Consider the following 17,302-nt stretch of genomic DNA (forward strand, 5'->3'; position numbering starts at 1 on the left):
TGCAACCTTTTCAGGGGGTGAAAGCCCTCTGCCCAGGATGCTCCATGGGTGGTTTTTGTTGTGTGTTTTTAGTTTTTGGAAGGAGCGTCCTATGGGTTTTTTCGAGGCCTTCTACTTTAAGAGGCCTCTTCTCTATGTTTTGTGTTTTCAATTTTGTTTTATGTTTTTCGGCAAACTTTTGAGGACAGGACAGATACTTGGAACCGATCTTATTTTTTATGCATGGCAAAGCAAGATGGTCGGATATGAAGGGGAGTGTGTAGAATATAACAGGGTGTTAATTAGGATAAATAAGACAAAATATGAGTAATTTGAATTTTATTACATACAATGTAAAAGGGATTAATAACCCCATAAAAAGAAAGAAAATTCTTAGTCAGCTGAAGAGACTAAATTGTTCAATAGCGTTGCTACAGGAGACACATTTAGACGACAAAGAACACCAGAAACTAAAAAGGGAATGGGTTGGTCAGGTTTTTAGTGCATCATATGATAAAGGGAAAAAAAGGGGAGTGGCAATATTGTGTCATAAAGCGGTGTGTTTTGTACCAGAAAAAATATATGATGATAAAAAAGGCCGGGTCATTTTGGTGGTTGGTACAATAGGGGATACATATCTGACTATTTTGAATTTATATGCTCCAAACGAAGAAGACCCCAGCTTCTTTAGGGATGTTGCGTCACTGCTGGCTGACAATGCGAAAGGAATGATTATTTCAGGAGGCGACTACAACGCAGTCGTGAATCAGCAGATTGATAAGAAGCCATCGGTGGTCAGCCCAAAATCACAAAAAACAGCAGCTCTGTGTGGCATGATGGAGGAATTGGGGCTAGTAGACATTTGGCGACTGAAACATCCAAGGGAGAGGGATTTTACTTTTTTTTCCAGGGTACATGGTAGTCACTCCCGTATCGACATGTTCTGTGTCTCTAAACAGGATGCACATAAAGTAATGAGCTGTCATATTGAACCCATAACTATCTCAGACCATAGCCCAGTGGTAATGTCCGTGAATGTGGACTCAGGTGCGCGCCCTAGATACTGGAGACTTAATGTTTCCTTATTGAACAATCCTGAGGTGGTTCAAAAAATTAAAGAGGAAATACAAAATTACTTGGAACTAAACGATAATGGAGAAGTCTCCCCGTCCATTTTGTGGGGGGCGGCAAAAGCAGTAATAAGAGGTAAGATAATTGCCATCTCCTCGGGCCTAAAAAAGGAAAGAGAGAAAAAACAAGTACAATTGGAAAATAGTATAAAAAAATTGGAAAGGGAACATAAAAATTCAGGCAGTAAGAAGGTTTTGGGAACGCTAGACCAACGCAGAAGGGAGCTTAATGATTTACTGACATATAAGGCAGAAGGTGCACTAAGATTCACAAGTCAAAAATATTATGAAGCCGGTAACAGGGCGAGTCGTTTATTAGCATTTCAATTGCGTAAGGCACAGGCAGGAAGGACAGTGTCAAAGGTGGTGGACCCGGGCTCCAACAATTTGGTCTCACATCCTAATGATATTGCAAAGGCTTTTTCTACATTTTACAAAAAATTATATGAAGCTCCAATGGTTGAAAACAGGGAAGATAAAATTAAAGCTCTTATGGAAAAAATCAATTTACCTAAATTAAGCGAAGAAGATTCACAATTTATGGTAGACCCAATTTCAATGGAGGAAATTGAAGAAGTAATAAAAACATTAAAAAATAATAAATCTCCTGGTGTAGACGGATACTCAGGGGAATTTTACAAATGTTTTGGGAAGGAGATCATCCCCCTTTTACAGAGGGTATTTAACTATGCTCTTGGAGAAAAGGACCCCCCTAAATGTTGGTCAGAGGCGATCATTACTGTGATCCATAAGGAAGGCAAGGACCCTACTTTCTGTGCCTCATATAGGCCTATAAGCCTATTATGCAATGATGTGAAGATATTGAGCTCTATCATGGCTAAGAGAATACAGAAGTGCATTACCAAGATAATAAATCCTGATCAGACAGGCTTCATGCCTGGACGACAGGGAATACATAATATTAGGAGAACTTTGAACATAATGTCTATAGCCCGTAGGAGTAAACAAACATCGATGTTGCTTAGTCTGGATGCGGAGAAAGCGTTTGATAGACTAGATTGGCTGTACTTGGAACATGCATTGGGAAAAATGGGATTTCATTCAATTTTTATTGATTGGATTAAGGTTTTGTATTCTGGTCCAGTATCCAAAGTTAGAGTTAACGGTTATACATCTGAACAATTTGGGCTGAGCAGAGGCGCAAGACAGGGTTGCCCACTGTCTCCGTTGCTGTTTGCAATAAATATAGAAGTATTAGCAGAATTAATAAGGGGAAATCCTAACATATCCGGGATATCAAACGGACCTAATCGACATGTCATATCGTTATATGCAGATGATGTCATTTTGTATGTCAGTGACCCCTCAAAGTCCATCCCAATAGTCATGGACTGCTTGGATGAGTTTGGGATAGTGTCTGGTTACAAGGTCAATGAAACAAAATCGGAGGCTATGATGCTGGTTGGGGAGTTTCCATCTCATTTGGCGGGGAGGGTCTCATTTAATTGGTCGCCCCATGGTTTCAAGTATTTAGGGATTAAGATAACGTCAGACACCTCAAAATTATATAAAGCAAATTACGGTAAATTAATAGATCAATTAAAATTAGATTTGGCACGGTGGGAGATTCTCCCGCTTTCACTAATTGGTAGAATTGAGACAGTCAGGATGAATATTCTCCCTAGATTATTGTTTCTTTTCCAGGCTTTGCCTGTCCCGATCCCGGCCTCAGTGTTTAAGTCACTAGATAAGATGATGTCGGCTTTCATATGGCAAAAGAGGAAACCAAGGATTAAATGGAAAATGCTAGGCTACCCAAAAGATCAAGGGGGGCTTAATCTTCCAAATTTAAGACATTATTATTGGGCGGCTCAATTGAGTGGACTGGTGGAATGGATAAGACAAGATAAAGATACTAATTGGTTAGATTTGGAGAGAAATTCATGTCCACAGGTACCTCTTGAGTCATTGCCTTCTTTGGAGCTTAAAAAATGGAATAATCTCAAGTTAAATAATGAATGGATGAGTTGCACGTATAAAGTCTGGTCTTTGGTAAGAAAGAAATTGAAGCTGTCCCTATCAATATCGAGAGCCACTAGAATAGATAGGAATGAGGATTTTCTACCAAGCAAACTGGACTCGGGTTTCAGAGTGTGGACGGAGAAAGGTCTTGTTACAATTCACCAGTTGCTTGAGGGGAATTCCATTAAATCGTTTAAACAGTTACAGGATAGATTTGGTTTGGATACAAAAGACTTTTACAAATACTTACAGGTGAGAAGCTATCTGCTGTCACATAAGGATTGGGAAATTTTGAGACAACCACCAACCCCTTTGGAGCTGTTTTTAATTAGGATAACGGAGGAAAAAAAAGGGAAAAAAATTATATCTCAAATATACAACTGTTTGCAGTCCATAGTATCAGGGAACACATTAGAGATTAAATCGAAATGGGAACTGGAAATGACAGTGATAATAGAAGATGAGGAGTGGGTAAGGGCTTGTGAAGGAGGTCACAGAATCACAAACAGCCCATTGTGGAAAGAATTCAATTGGAAAACAAAAATGAGATATTTCAGAACTCCCCTCATGGTTTCCAAATTTGATGTAAATACTACAGAATTATGTTGGAGGGATTGCAAGCAGATTGGGGACCATACCCATGTGTTTTGGGATTGCCCTAAATTGGAGAGTTACTGGAAGGGAATACGCACAGAAGTCCAAGCTATTCTTAACATAGACTTACCATTAGACCCAAAAATTTATATTATTGGAGTGGTTCCGGAGGGGCTGGTGGACATACAGAAGGTTTATATCCTACATATTCTTTTGTTGATTGCGAGAAAAATGATTACTCTATCCTGGCTGAAACCTTTACCACCTACGACCAGTCAGTGGCATGAGAGGATATTGAAAATGTTTACTATGGAAAAAATTACTGCAAAGCTCCAGATGAAGTACGATGCGTTTCTAAAAAAGTGGGCCCCAGTTATTGGATACTTTAATCTGCCTATATGAAAGCCTATGTTACTATGTACTATATGTCATGTCATGATATTTTTGTTTTGTTTTATTTTTGTATTTGTTTTTGTGCTGTAACTAGTTATATTTGATCTCCGAGTGAATGTCCTGATATCTAATTATTTAAATCTGATTTAATCTGTTTCTTAATATGTTTGCCGAATTGTCCTGTTTGTTTTTCTTTTATTGTGGTATTTTTCTGTTTTGTCTTTTCTTTCTGTCTTTTTGTGTTTTTATTTTAGTTTATTTGCTTAAAACATTTGTATACTGTGAATATTCTCTGCAGAAAGCAAATAAACGTCTTTGTTCAAAAAAAAAAAAAAAGTCATTGCATTGCCATTCTAATGTTGCTGTACACAACTGCGTGACCCAATAGATATCTCACACGATTTGCGCTGCACTGCTCTAGAGCAGTGGTTCTCAACCAGTGGTCCGGGGACCACCAGTGGTCCTTGAGGGGGTTCCAGGTGGTCCCCAGCTAAATGATGGAGAGTTGGTAACCAGTAGCGATTAGCATATGGCTAATAAGTGAAGTAAAGTGTAAGTACAGTAGCTTTAATTTTATGCTCTCAAGAGTTCAATTATTGTTAAATGTCTGCATCACTTAATTTACAAGAGGTCTACACAATTAGAGAATGTAGAAATTGTGGACAAAATCTTATCCAACGATAACATAACACAACACGTTTTGGGTCTGAGAGGCTAAATCTCATCAAATGGCTCAATTGCCGAATAAATAATGGACCCTGATATGAAAAGGGTTGAAAACCATTGTATTAGAGGCACAAGGTGAGATCTTTGTGGCATCATTTGTGACTCTTTAAAGATAGTAATGTCATACCCTCTCCACTCTGCTCTGTCCTGTCGCCATCTGCATCTGTGATGTGGCCACAACGGTCTTGGTTTTCTTAATAGGTACAGCTTCTTCTCCTGAGACAAAAGACACATTTACATTCAATTAATACAATTCAGGAATTATTTTTGATTAATAAAACTTTCTTTTAACCAATCTGTACGGTAGAGGAAGTTAATACAATATAACTAGCACATCTGTATAGCAGACTATGTTAACACAATATAAGTAGTACATCTGCAGTGGTTGGAGGTGGTCTCCTTACTCTTCTATTATTGAGACATTTACACCCTGGTGTCGAGTACTGTATGTCACCTACTGATTGACAATGTCAATAAAGTAATATGAAGCAGATGGCGAACCACATAGGCCAGGATGGTAGTTTGGACATGGTTCTCTCCATTGGGAGATTTACACAGTTGAGTCATTTTTTTAACATCATGGGCACAGATATAATGCCCTGTACCAGTGCAACCATATGGTCTTCTACTATTGGCTACTGAGCAGTTCCAATGGGCTCTGTGCATAGAGCTGTAGTCTGAGATTTCCAGACGGTGGCATACCCCATCTCCTGTTCCAGTTCAGTTTTCCATTGCATCATTTGATTGGCTCAGCAGCAGTGTGTGACCGGTCTGGTTCAAACCTGCTGCTGAGCCAATCAAATGAAAGCTATATGGGAAACTGAACTGGAAACAGGAAACGGGGTATGACACCTTCTGGAAACCTGGGACTAGGGTTATGCACAGAGCCCATTGAACACTTTTCTGGTCAGTTCAGGGATTTCACCCAGCAGCATTAATATTCCTAAAACATGCTTCCTGCTTCCTAAAACCATACTGTACATCTTTAGTAGAAACTAAACAGCACACACACACACACACACACACACACACACACACACACACACACACACACACACACACTCTTACCCTGTACCAGTAGTTCACTGGTGGAAGTGCAACGTCCACTGCTGTTGGTAGCGTTTACTGAGTACGTTCCAGAATCCTCTGGGAAGGCCTCTGCGATCAACAAACTGTAATGCTCTCCTTCCTGAACGATGCTGAAATCCGGGGAGCTCTGGATCTCTGCTCCCTCTCTGTAGAACTTCACAACGGGTGTAGGGATGCCTGTCACTCCGACATCCAGTCTCACTTGGCTGCCTTGTCTGACGGTCAAACTCTGAAGTCTCTGTGTAAAGCTGGGCGGCGCGGTCTCGGCTGAGGATGAAACGCAAGGTTTTGGGTTTTTTTTAGACTCGGAGAGAAAACAGCTTTGAAGCAACCATGATATCTTATCCACCAGCTCAGTGGCCCTGTGGTTAGAGAGTCCGCCCTGAGAGGCTAGGTTCAATTCCCCGGCCGGGTCGTACCAAAGACTAGAAAAATGGGACCCAATGCCTCCCTGCTTGGCACTCAGCATCAAGGGTTGGTCCCAGCTGTGACATACTAGCGTCATGTCCAGGGGATGTACTTGTACATCAAGATGCCAGCGCTACACATGGAGTAAAGCTAAATAAAATCCCATGACTGAAAGTTTTTCCGATGATGTTTAGGTATTATCATTCTAAACCTATGTTGCTGCTGTTCCACATAGTACAGCCAACCAGTTGAGAAAATCACAGCTTTGAGGCATTAACCTTTGCTTTTATGACATTTCTGAGACCATGGAAAATGCTTCTAAACATGTATTCTATTGCTAGTTTGATCACTTCAAATACTCTTTAATCTTAAAATAACTAATAACCGAATCTTAAAATAACTAATAACCAAAAATAGCCGATCTATAAGCTCACAACACGTTGCAGCGAGACGTGTTGTGAACTTGTAGATCTGCTATTTTCTATCATTTAAATGCTATGCTGTCAGTTAGAATGAGACGCTTCGCAGTGAAACTATTTGAAGCCAGTTGCTCACCTGTAACTAGGAGTTCAGCCGTGCTAGTAGCTTGTCCAGCTCCATTGGTGGCTCTGACGGAATATCTTCCGCTGTGTGCGGCTGCCACAGCAGGGATCATCAGAACAGCGCGGCCTTCGCTGAACGAGATCTGTGCGCCGGGCAAAGCGGCAGCGGAAAGAACCTGGCCATCACGGAACCAGCTCACCTCAGGAGCTGGAGAACCTTATGGGACAGAACCAACCGTGTTGGAGTTAGGAGTGAAAACTCTAAAGCAAAAGATTAACCTGACGTGATGTAAAGGGCATACAGTCTTCAGCGAACAGAAATCTATTAATATTAACATTAAAAACAGTCCTATTGGATATTATAATATCCATTATCTATAGCAGTGGTTCTCAAAGCAGGGTCCGGGAACAACCAGGGGTCCTTAAAAGGGTTCCAGGGGGTCCCCAGCAAATTTAGCATCAAAATCAGTTTAGCCACTTTGAACATTTGAAAATACAGTGTAATGCGGTGCCCAGTGAGCTAGTAGATCTGCTATTTTCAACAAATCTTGAAATATTTGGAATATTCTTTTTAAATATCTTAACATCACAAATCTTGTATACCCTTTGCATAAAATACTTTCAGATGTGGGTCCGCAAACCAAATACATTTCAATTTGGGGGTCCTTGATGTGAAAATGTTTGAGAACCACTGATCTGATAGAGATGGTTGGTACAGGCAAGGTTTGCACCCCCATCTGTTTAATGTTCATATTGTGCTTCTAAGTGCCTTTACAGCTACTATTAGAGATTGCTGTTTCCAAGCATACTACATAACAGTTCAATAATGTATCTCATTCCAGTTCATAGTATTTCACCCAATACTGTGTTTAAAACTAAACACAGTATTAAAGCTAAACACAGTTTAACATCCAGTAGTAGGTTTGAAGTGATTAGAAAATAAAATGTTTTTCTTACCACTAACTTGAGCCTCAAACGTTGCGGCACTACCCTCTAGTGCCACAACGCTTTGCAGCGGCTGTGTAAACGTTGGCGCCTGTGTAGACATGTTGGTCGGCACCCTGGACAGGAAAAACAGAACGACAACAAGTAAGCAAATGGTCAGGAAAACAGACACACACACACACACGGCCAATTTACAAGTTAGGCATTCAGCAGATGTTCTTATCCAGAGTGCAAGATCAGAGTCAAAACTATTCTACAGTATATTCTATTCATAATACAACACCTTCCGTAAGTGCTAGGGCCACACGATACATCGTAAATGTACCTTCATCCCAACATCAACATGCGGAATACATACATATAGCAAAAGACTGCTTGAACTGCAATAAATGGCATATTGACGTGCCATGTATTCACACTCAGCATATCAAAACATTTGGCCAATCACTCAGAGCCATACTAATTATTTAACTTATTTTCAGGTTTTTATTCAATTCAACAATTCAGGTAGGCTGTAAAGGTTTTGTTTAGATTAGAAGAAAATATTTTAAGGTGAGCAGTGAGAAACTGTATCGCTAAGTTGCTGGTATATTCATTGTCAATAGCAGCTGCAGCCAGGTGCAATGTTTTCAGTAAAACCATGTGCTGGAATGGAAATATAATACAATTTCAATTCCATAACTTTTATTTTTCAGTGTGCATACAGTAGGCTTTTTTTATTGTCTGGGTTCTATGTTAGCAGCAAACCTGAGGCAGAAGTACATTAAAACTGTATACTTCAATATTTGTTTACTTATTGCACATCATAATGTTCCTCGCAAAACATGCAATATGTTTTCCTTATACCATGCAGCCCTAATAAGTGCCTAAAACAAGTTAGACTCACAAGTCAGTTTCTACAACGCTTCACTCAATAGTTAGTGACTGAGGACAATCTTCCAGCTTCCATTGTTAAAACACATAGAGCCTACAACAAGTGATCTACATCAGGGGTTTTCAACTGATTTTGACTCAGGGACCACCATCCTGACTAAGAGCAACCTGGGGACCACCACTATTGTGCATGGTGGGTCCATCATAGACCCACCCCACACAATAGTGGTGGGGGGTTCATGCACCACAGGGAGCTGGAGAAAATAGCTATAATATCAATATAATATCTAATAAAATACAGTGATTTTGTTTGAATATGATGGAATATGATTAAGGATTACTGTGATTATGGTAAGCTCACATTTCATATCAGACATACAATACAGTAAGAACTCCTGTAAGTTATTAACAATTAAAAAGTTTTTTTTTTAATGCATGGCCAGGGACCACCTGCAATACCGCCGCGGACCACCAGTGGTCTGCGGACCACTGGTTGAAAACCCCTGATCTACATCCATTAGAGCTTACAACAAGTGATCTACATCCATTAGAGCCTACAACAAGTGGGCCACAATATGATCCAACATCAGGTGGTCTACATAAATAATATGATCCAACATCAGGTGGTCTACATAAATAATATGATCCAACATCAGGTGGTCTACATAAATAATATGATTCAACATCAGGTGGTCTACATAAATAATATGATCCAACATCAGGTGGTCTACATAAATAATATGATTCAACATCAGGTGGTCTACATAAATAAGATGATCCAACATCAGGTGGTCTACATAAATAATATGATCCAACATCAGGTGGTCTACATAAATAATATGATTCAACATCAGGTGGTCTACATAAATAATATGATTCAACATCAGGTGGTCTACATAAATAATATGATTCAACATCAGGTGGTCTACATAAATAAGATGATCCAACATCAGGTGGTCTACATAAATAATATGATCCAACATCAGGTGGTCTACATAAATAATATGATTCAACATCAGGTGGTCTACATAAATAATATGATCCAACATCAGGTGGTCTACATAAATAATATGATTCAACATCAGGTGGTCTACATAAATAATATGATTCAACATCAGGTGGTCTACATAAATAATATGATTCAACATCAGGTGGTCTACATAAATAAGATGATCCAACATCAGGTGGTCTACATAAATAATATGATCCAACATCAGGTGGTCTACATAAATAATATGATTCAACATCAGGTGGTCTACATAAATAATATGATTCAACATCAGGTGGTCTACATAAATAATATGATTCAACATCAGGTGGTCTACATAAATAAGATGATTCAACATCAGGTGGTCTACATAAATCAGTTTACAAGGCATTTATCAGACACTCTTATCCAAAGTGCAAAATCAGAGTAAATGTCATGAATCCTAGTCAACAAACAACAGCGTAAGTAAATAGTAAACATAAGTAGAGTGCAAAGACAAACTATGTAGTGCTTCAGAGAAGGATACCAGGTAAACATGAAACCTATGGCATCTGCCTAAACAACATGCTGTCTAGACTAGAAAAGAGCGCAGGTCTTCGCCAGGATGGGTGGGCTACCCAGGGCAGTGTCAGTCCCACCCCAAGCATTTGTGAAGCCAGCTACAGGCAAACAATAAGGGAATATCAAAACCCTGTTTGACAGTCATTGTCACAAGACTCACAAGAGCATTAGCACCTAATTTAAATAATATCATGGTTCCGCAACATGTGAGGGAGTGGAGAGCCTTCCTTGGTTCTACGGGGAGTGTGCACGCAAAGTTTGACACTGTCCAGTCCAGCAGTGTCCGAAATTAGCTGTACACACACACACACACAGACAGACAGACACACAAGGACAGGGACGAAAACTGTTCTCCTCCTGGCCTATCGGCCTGGCATTTGAGGTTAAGCAGAAATGAATCTAAATAGCTAAAACAAATTTGATCATGTAACCAACATGTATCTGCATTCTGCATAGTATAAGTAGCATATTGTGGAAACCTCTGTTAACCTCTGTCCAAAACTGTTATTTTTCCAGGATTCAAATTCAAAAGTAGCAGATCTACAAGCTCACTGATATCAGGATCAGGGTTAGCTCAACACAGCTCAACCCATATGATCGACAGACACAAACCAGACCTCTCTACTTCCATCCATCCATCCTCGCACGCGCAGACACACACACACACACACACACACACACACACACACACACACACACACACACACACACACACACACACACACACACACACACACACACACACACACACACACACACACACACACACACACACACACACACACACACACGATTTGTTTCTGATTTGTTCCTTGATCTTCTCAAAATTCTATAACAATCTCTTATCATTGCAGATCTCTCTGAACCCGAATACTTTCCATTGCACAGGAGGAGGGGCCCAGTTCACACAACTCACTATACTGTACAACAGGATATTAAATATCACATTTTAATAACACAATATGAAGCAAGCATAAGCTAATTTATACTGGGGTTACATTGTGTAAACTGGAGAGACTGGACTAGATCGCTATGATTTGTGGGTGTGACCTACATTCTATAACTGCAGTGAAACCCAATATCAGCTAATAATACTGATACTATATATGTCTCATCCTACTTCATTCTTACATGTTTTTCATTCATGTTCATTCATTTTTTTATTGACTAGTTTCCTGAGAAACCATGGGGCGCGTGTATACGTGTGTAGATGGGCTCTAATGCTTGACAGTGAGTGAGTCCCTGGTTCAAATCCCGGCCGATCGGAACTTTTTCTGCATGTCTCCATGTTTCCTGTTTCTCTCCACCGTGACTATCAAATAAAGGCCCAAAATATTAACAGGAAGGGTTTGATTTAGGCCGAGCCGTCATCTCAACGGGCAGCCAAGCTCAGCAGAGCTCTCTTTTATACCAAACCTGCCAGCAACCTGCCACATAATTTACAATTTGGGCGTTTAGCAGAAGCTCTTAGCCAGACACAGTCCACCAACAAGCCTCTTCTACAGCAGTGTTTCTCAAACTTTGACTCCAAAATGTGTATGTATTTGGCCGTGAGTCTCCATTTAAAAGGATTTCGTGCCAGGAACCCTGTTTTGTTAAGATCTTTCCATATTTTTTAAAATAGCCTACAAATAAAATAGGACTCAAACTGTGCCTCATTTAGCTGGGGAGGACCCCCAGAAACCAACCCCAACGATCCCGTGGGAGGGTCCCTGGACCCCACTTTGAGAACCATAGCAGCGCAAAGCATGTCCGTTTGATGCAAAGGGTTTTATTTATAGCTGTTCTGGTGTTGGTACTCACAGCCTAAGCCTGCAGCACCTGGCCCCTGCATGGCTGCTTTCTCTGTCACTTGAGATATGGACGGCTCCAGGGGGTCTGCCCATTAAAACCAGCTACACCAAACTCTCTACACAGTCACATCCACTAAAGCACTGTTTCCCAAAATTCCCAATTTTTACGTGTCGCAAGTAAATATCTCCTTCTTTTCCGTTTCCTACATTTAAAAAAAATACAAGATTTCAAAAGATTTTAAAAAAGTTTAAAGAAAAAAGAAATCACAACTTTACATCAATTAAAAACAATTCCCAAATTTTTTATTTCCATAAATAAATGTAAAAAATTAGCAGATCTATAAGCTCGCAATGTGGCACGAAGCGACGTGTTGTGAGCTTGTAGATCTGCTAATTTCTCTTGAACTAAAGAGTAGTTGCGTGCTGGTGTCGTGCTCAGTAAATAGGATCTACAAGCTCACAACGTGTTTCTTGCGAGCTTGTATATCTGCCATTTACGGCATGCAACACCATGCAGTGTCCCAACTAATGTATAAATCAGGCTTAACATGGACCACATGGTCACCGTTTCCATTTTTAATCAAATCTACTGGTAACAGCGTGAAAACCTACAGAATGAGAGACTATGTTCATACATCTCAGCCTTTGCAGTATGCAATTTAAAGTTCCTCTTTTTTTGTCATATCTTAACAGTATGGAGCTTATAATCCTAAAATCACCTACGCTTTCACCCTGACTATCTCCATTTTGGCATTATTTTCAAAAATAGCAAATAGAGCCGATCTATCTACACGCTCACAGCATGAGCTTGCAGATGGAGCTCTTTGTTTAGTACAAGGGAAGTATAGTTGGTTGATCCTGTTTGGGCCTGGTAAAAGTTGCCAGGCTTCAGTGGTGGAAAAAGTACTCAAATTGTTTACTTAAGTAAAAGTATCAATACTGCAATGTAGAAATACTCTGTTACAAGTAAAAGTCCGAAATTCAAAAAGTAGAAGTACAAAAGTATTGGCATCAAAATGTACTTAAAGTACCAAAAGTAAAAGTACTAGTTATGCAGAATGTCCCGTCTAAAATGTGTAAAAGGCTTTTGAAAATAGCAGATCTACAAGCTCACAATGCGACGCACAGTGAGCTTGTAGATTGTCTATTTTCAAATGGCCAACATGTATATAGGGCTGAAGTGGGTAATGTCTGTTTTGTAATAATAACCCAAATCTACAAAGTAACTTGTAACTAAAGTTTTCAAATAAATGCAGTAGAATATTTGCCTCTGAGATGCAGTGGAGTAGAAGTGAAAGTATTGAAAATTTGAAATACTCCAGTCAAGTAAAAATACCTCAAAATTGTACTTAAGTACAGTACCTGAGTAAATGTACTTAGTTACTTTACACCACTGGCCGCTGTGAAGCCCACCTTACCCCCCCCTCCTCAAAGTGACAGAGACATGAGGACATGCAGCAGATGGACTGACTGACAGACAGACAGCAGCACGCAGGGGGACTGTCCCCATCATGTCTCACGCTGTGTGCCCTGTCCCATTAGGGACGACACACTACAGCTGTTCCAATAATAAATCACTTTAAAAAAAAAAAACTTTTAATCCTCCCCATGTTAACTTTAATTAAAAGTCAACAAGAAATGTCACTCACTAATGCGTCATAAACGCCTCCCCAGTTCTTCTCTTTCCACTTCAGATTAAACAGTAAGCCGATGAAAAATAATTATCTTTATTACATATCCCCCTTACACCATTAAATGGCAACAGAACTGTTTTTTTTAAATAAAAATAGCTGCATTTATCTGAATATGTTGGGCCTTTGTAGCTGATTTGCTATGCATGTGCTCAAAAAAAATTGTCTGTCAAATCAATGTTGCAAAACATTATTCATTTTCATTGACAGAAAACACAAGATTACTGTCATTTATAATTACAAACCAGAGCAAATGGTCTCTGTCGGGTAGAAACCTCATACTGTGTCCAGATCCAAAACAAGATACTTTTCAGGAATCAAATTCAAAGTGGCAGATCGAAGCTCAAAAGCTTCGATCTTGTAGATCTGCTACTTTTGATGCTTTCGTGTGACGCTGTGGTATGATCAAGTAGGAGGTTCATTTATGAAAAAAAAAAGAAAACAGTTGAAATATGGAGATAAGAGGTTTCTGCCTGACAGCGATGATATGCTAGTTTAATATTAGACTCAAGTTGAGCGGTGGCCAGTGAGTCCTGGTGCGTAGGTCATGCACCCCATCCCCCCCACCACCTGGCCCAAACCCCCACACCCACACCCACACACACACACACACACACACACACACACACACACACACACACACACAGTTACCAAAGGAAAGCAGTATACCGATATTATACCGGACCTATGGATACATTGTAAACAAATTGTTTGTTGTCGGGCAGAAACCTTGTATATCTTCAGATTTCAACTTTTTATGTTTGTTAGTAAATGAATACCCTACTTTCTCGTAAAAGACTGAGGCGCAAAAGTAGGAAAAAAAGCCACCATGAGCTTGTAGATTAGCTTCTTTCACTATTTTGGAAAATAGCAAAAATATATTAAAGACGACAATATATTAAAAACATATTGTGTTCAAAACAAAACAGTCTCAATCAATCTAGATTATCAGACTAGAATAAACGATCAACACGTTATTAGCGTTGACCACTTAAACCCAACATGTTCTACTTAGTTGACATGGGTAAAGTAGTATAACTGTCCACTAGCATTTCCCTCGACACTAAATCTCTTCAGCAAAACTAGTCGATCTACAAGCTCACTGCATGTGAAGCTTGTAGATCGGCTATTTTGGCCTCACGTGGACCCCTGCAGCTGCTTAACTGTGTTATCCAACTCCATCACAGCTGTTGCTATTCTCTACCTCAAAGCCAGCCAGGGCTACATCCACTAATTTTATCCATTTAAGCCATTACACGTCATGAGACGCGAAACAGCCGATCCACAAGATCACAGCGCATTGCGCAGCGGCATGTTGTGAGCTTGTAGATCTACAGTATGTTTCGCTGTCCAACGCCAGTGTATGATGTGTATGAATTAAGTATAGGCCTATAGGCTATTTTTAAGAGTTTTCGCGTGGCCAAAATAGGGACACCAGGGTCAATGTGGAGAAAAGAACACTTTAACACACAATTATATTATTTTAAAACTAGAGCATGCGTGTGTGTGTGTGTGTGTGGGGGTGTGTGTGTGTGTGTGTGTGTGTGTGTGTGTGTGTGTGTGTGTGTGTGTGTGTGTGTGTGTGTGTGTGTGTGTGTGTGTGTGTGTGTGTGTGTGTGTGTGTGTGTGTGTGTGTGTGTGTGTGTGTGTGTGTGTGTGTGTATGTGACTGTGTGTGTGACTGTGTGTGTGACTGTGTGTGTGTACAAACTCTTATTCTATAATACAGATAAAACTGTCTGATATCTAGATCAGGTCAACGCATAATTTAACACAACGTCCCTCAATGTGGGGTCTGGGGACCACCATGGGTCCAAACGGACCCCTCACGGGTCTGTAACTCAGAAAGCTTACAAATGGAACCAAATGGACCCGATAGACAATCACTGACAATCACTGGTTCAACATTAATCCGAACAATTAGGACAACCAGATCTGTCCGGGTCAGGACAAGCTCACTTCCGACCCGAGTCCATATATAATGAGCCGTTCTGGCACTTAAAACCACAGTCTAAAAATACACCCCACCCCCCGAATCCCCCCACCCACGTTTGACTGACAGCCACCATGTGGCACATAGCTGGAGGTACAACTGATATCCCCCTAGCTGCTGATTCCCTTAAAAAGCCATGGCCACCCAGCTGAGGCTCCTCTCTAATGCTATCAGAGGGCTATTCTTGGACAGGTCCCACATCGCTCCTCCGAGCTCGTAATAACCTTGAAAATGGAAAATCAGCAAAGCAAACGGCCCTTTTGATGAATAATAAGAGAAAGCTAAGAAAGCCTTTCCAACAAAAACGAAATGCTCGCTCGCGAGGCAGCTAGGCCTTAAAGGTCAACTCCTTCAACACTGAAGCTCCCAATTATTTCCAGGTGCTAACTGTAAATGGCGTTACAAAGCTAATGAGTCACTGCTCTGTGTGGTGCTCCGGGGGACCCCTCCCCAAAAGGAGTCGGGCGGGCGGTTCCAGGGGGTCCCCAAGCTCAAGTTTAAGTTAAAAGACACTTACTTGTTTCCACAAGGATGCCTTTAGATGAAGGGGCTGTGCCCAGGAGCGGTGTGTCGTAGGTAACTAGCTCCGTATCCACAAAGTTGTTGTCAGCCAAAAATCCAAATGAGAACAGTTGAGCCTCAAGGAAACCCCAAAAAACAAAACTACACAGTGTAGACCAGCCGTGTAGTTCTGTTTCTTCTCTCCTCGACGCAATCCCTACACCCGAGGCAAGGCTGGGAATGCACTGCTCAGAAGTGGCAAGAGGGTGGTGTTACTTTTTATACCCCCGGGTGTCCGCGGCATCATCGCCTCAGCCGGCCGCCCCATTGGTCGGCCCCGCGAGGCCCCCGTGGGGTCATGGGAAAAAAAGGGGCGGCCATTTTATGCAAGCTCACAGGCAGCAGCTGTCATTCACTTTACTTAACAAAGTACGCACCCCAGACAGGCATGCAGAGGTGAGGGGATGCATGGACACACAGAGATTAAAGCAGTGGTTCTCATCAACCAGTGGTCCGGGGACCACCAGTGGTCCTTGAGGGGGTTCCAGGTGGTCCCCAGCTAAATGATGGAGAGTTGGTAACCAAATGGACCCTTATTAGATCTTTAACTCTTGCTAGTGTAAAATGAAACCAAATAAATGGACCACGGGTCCGTTTGGTTTCATTTTACACTCTCAAGAGTTAAAATATTGTTAAACAACTGCATTACTTAACTAAAGAATTGTTATTTTGATCAACGTTTGCCTGTTACTGTATCTCCCCTATTACCACATCATTACAGCATGGAATTGTGGACAGAATCGTATCCCACGATAACAAAATATTCGAAGTCTTGGGTCTGAGAGTCTAAATCTCATCAAACGGTGGTTTGTGGCTCAAATGCTGAATAAATAATGGTACCTTGATATGAAAAAAAAGTGTTGAAAACCACTGGATTAAAGCAAAATAGAAATCTCACGACTGAAAGGTTTTGGTCAGCCCAGGTCCTATTCTGTGATTTATGAAACAGCGTGAAAGGAGCCCCCCCCCCCCCCCCCCCCGCACTAGAGTTACATAAACAATTAGCACAACATGTAAAATGATGATGTTCATCAGTCTAAATGTTGCTGCTGTT

General features: G+C 40.7%; 1 protein-coding gene across 1 annotated transcript in view; it reads right to left on the minus strand.

Annotated features, from left to right (window-relative positions):
- The window catches only part of LOC308073539 (titin-like), a 248,000-nt gene extending 231,574 nt beyond the window's left edge, over positions 1 to 16,426 (minus strand). Inside the window, exons 1-5 of the mRNA XM_080412477.1 lie at positions 16,205 to 16,426; positions 7,802 to 7,905; positions 6,858 to 7,061; positions 5,874 to 6,161; positions 4,933 to 5,021 (exon numbers count right to left, since the gene is read on the minus strand). Of these exons, the coding sequence (XP_080268603.1) occupies positions 4,933 to 5,021; positions 5,874 to 6,161; positions 6,858 to 7,061; positions 7,802 to 7,892 (672 nt within the window). The 5' untranslated portion in view covers positions 7,893 to 7,905; positions 16,205 to 16,426. The remainder of the gene's footprint in view (positions 1 to 4,932; positions 5,022 to 5,873; positions 6,162 to 6,857; positions 7,062 to 7,801; positions 7,906 to 16,204) is intronic.
- Positions 16,427 to 17,302: the final 876 nt, after the last annotated feature.

The sequence above is a fragment of the Gymnoscopelus braueri genome (genome assembly GCF_963280865.1).
Source record: "Gymnoscopelus braueri genome assembly, chromosome: 18".
NCBI lineage: Eukaryota > Metazoa > Chordata > Actinopteri > Myctophiformes > Myctophidae > Gymnoscopelus > Gymnoscopelus braueri.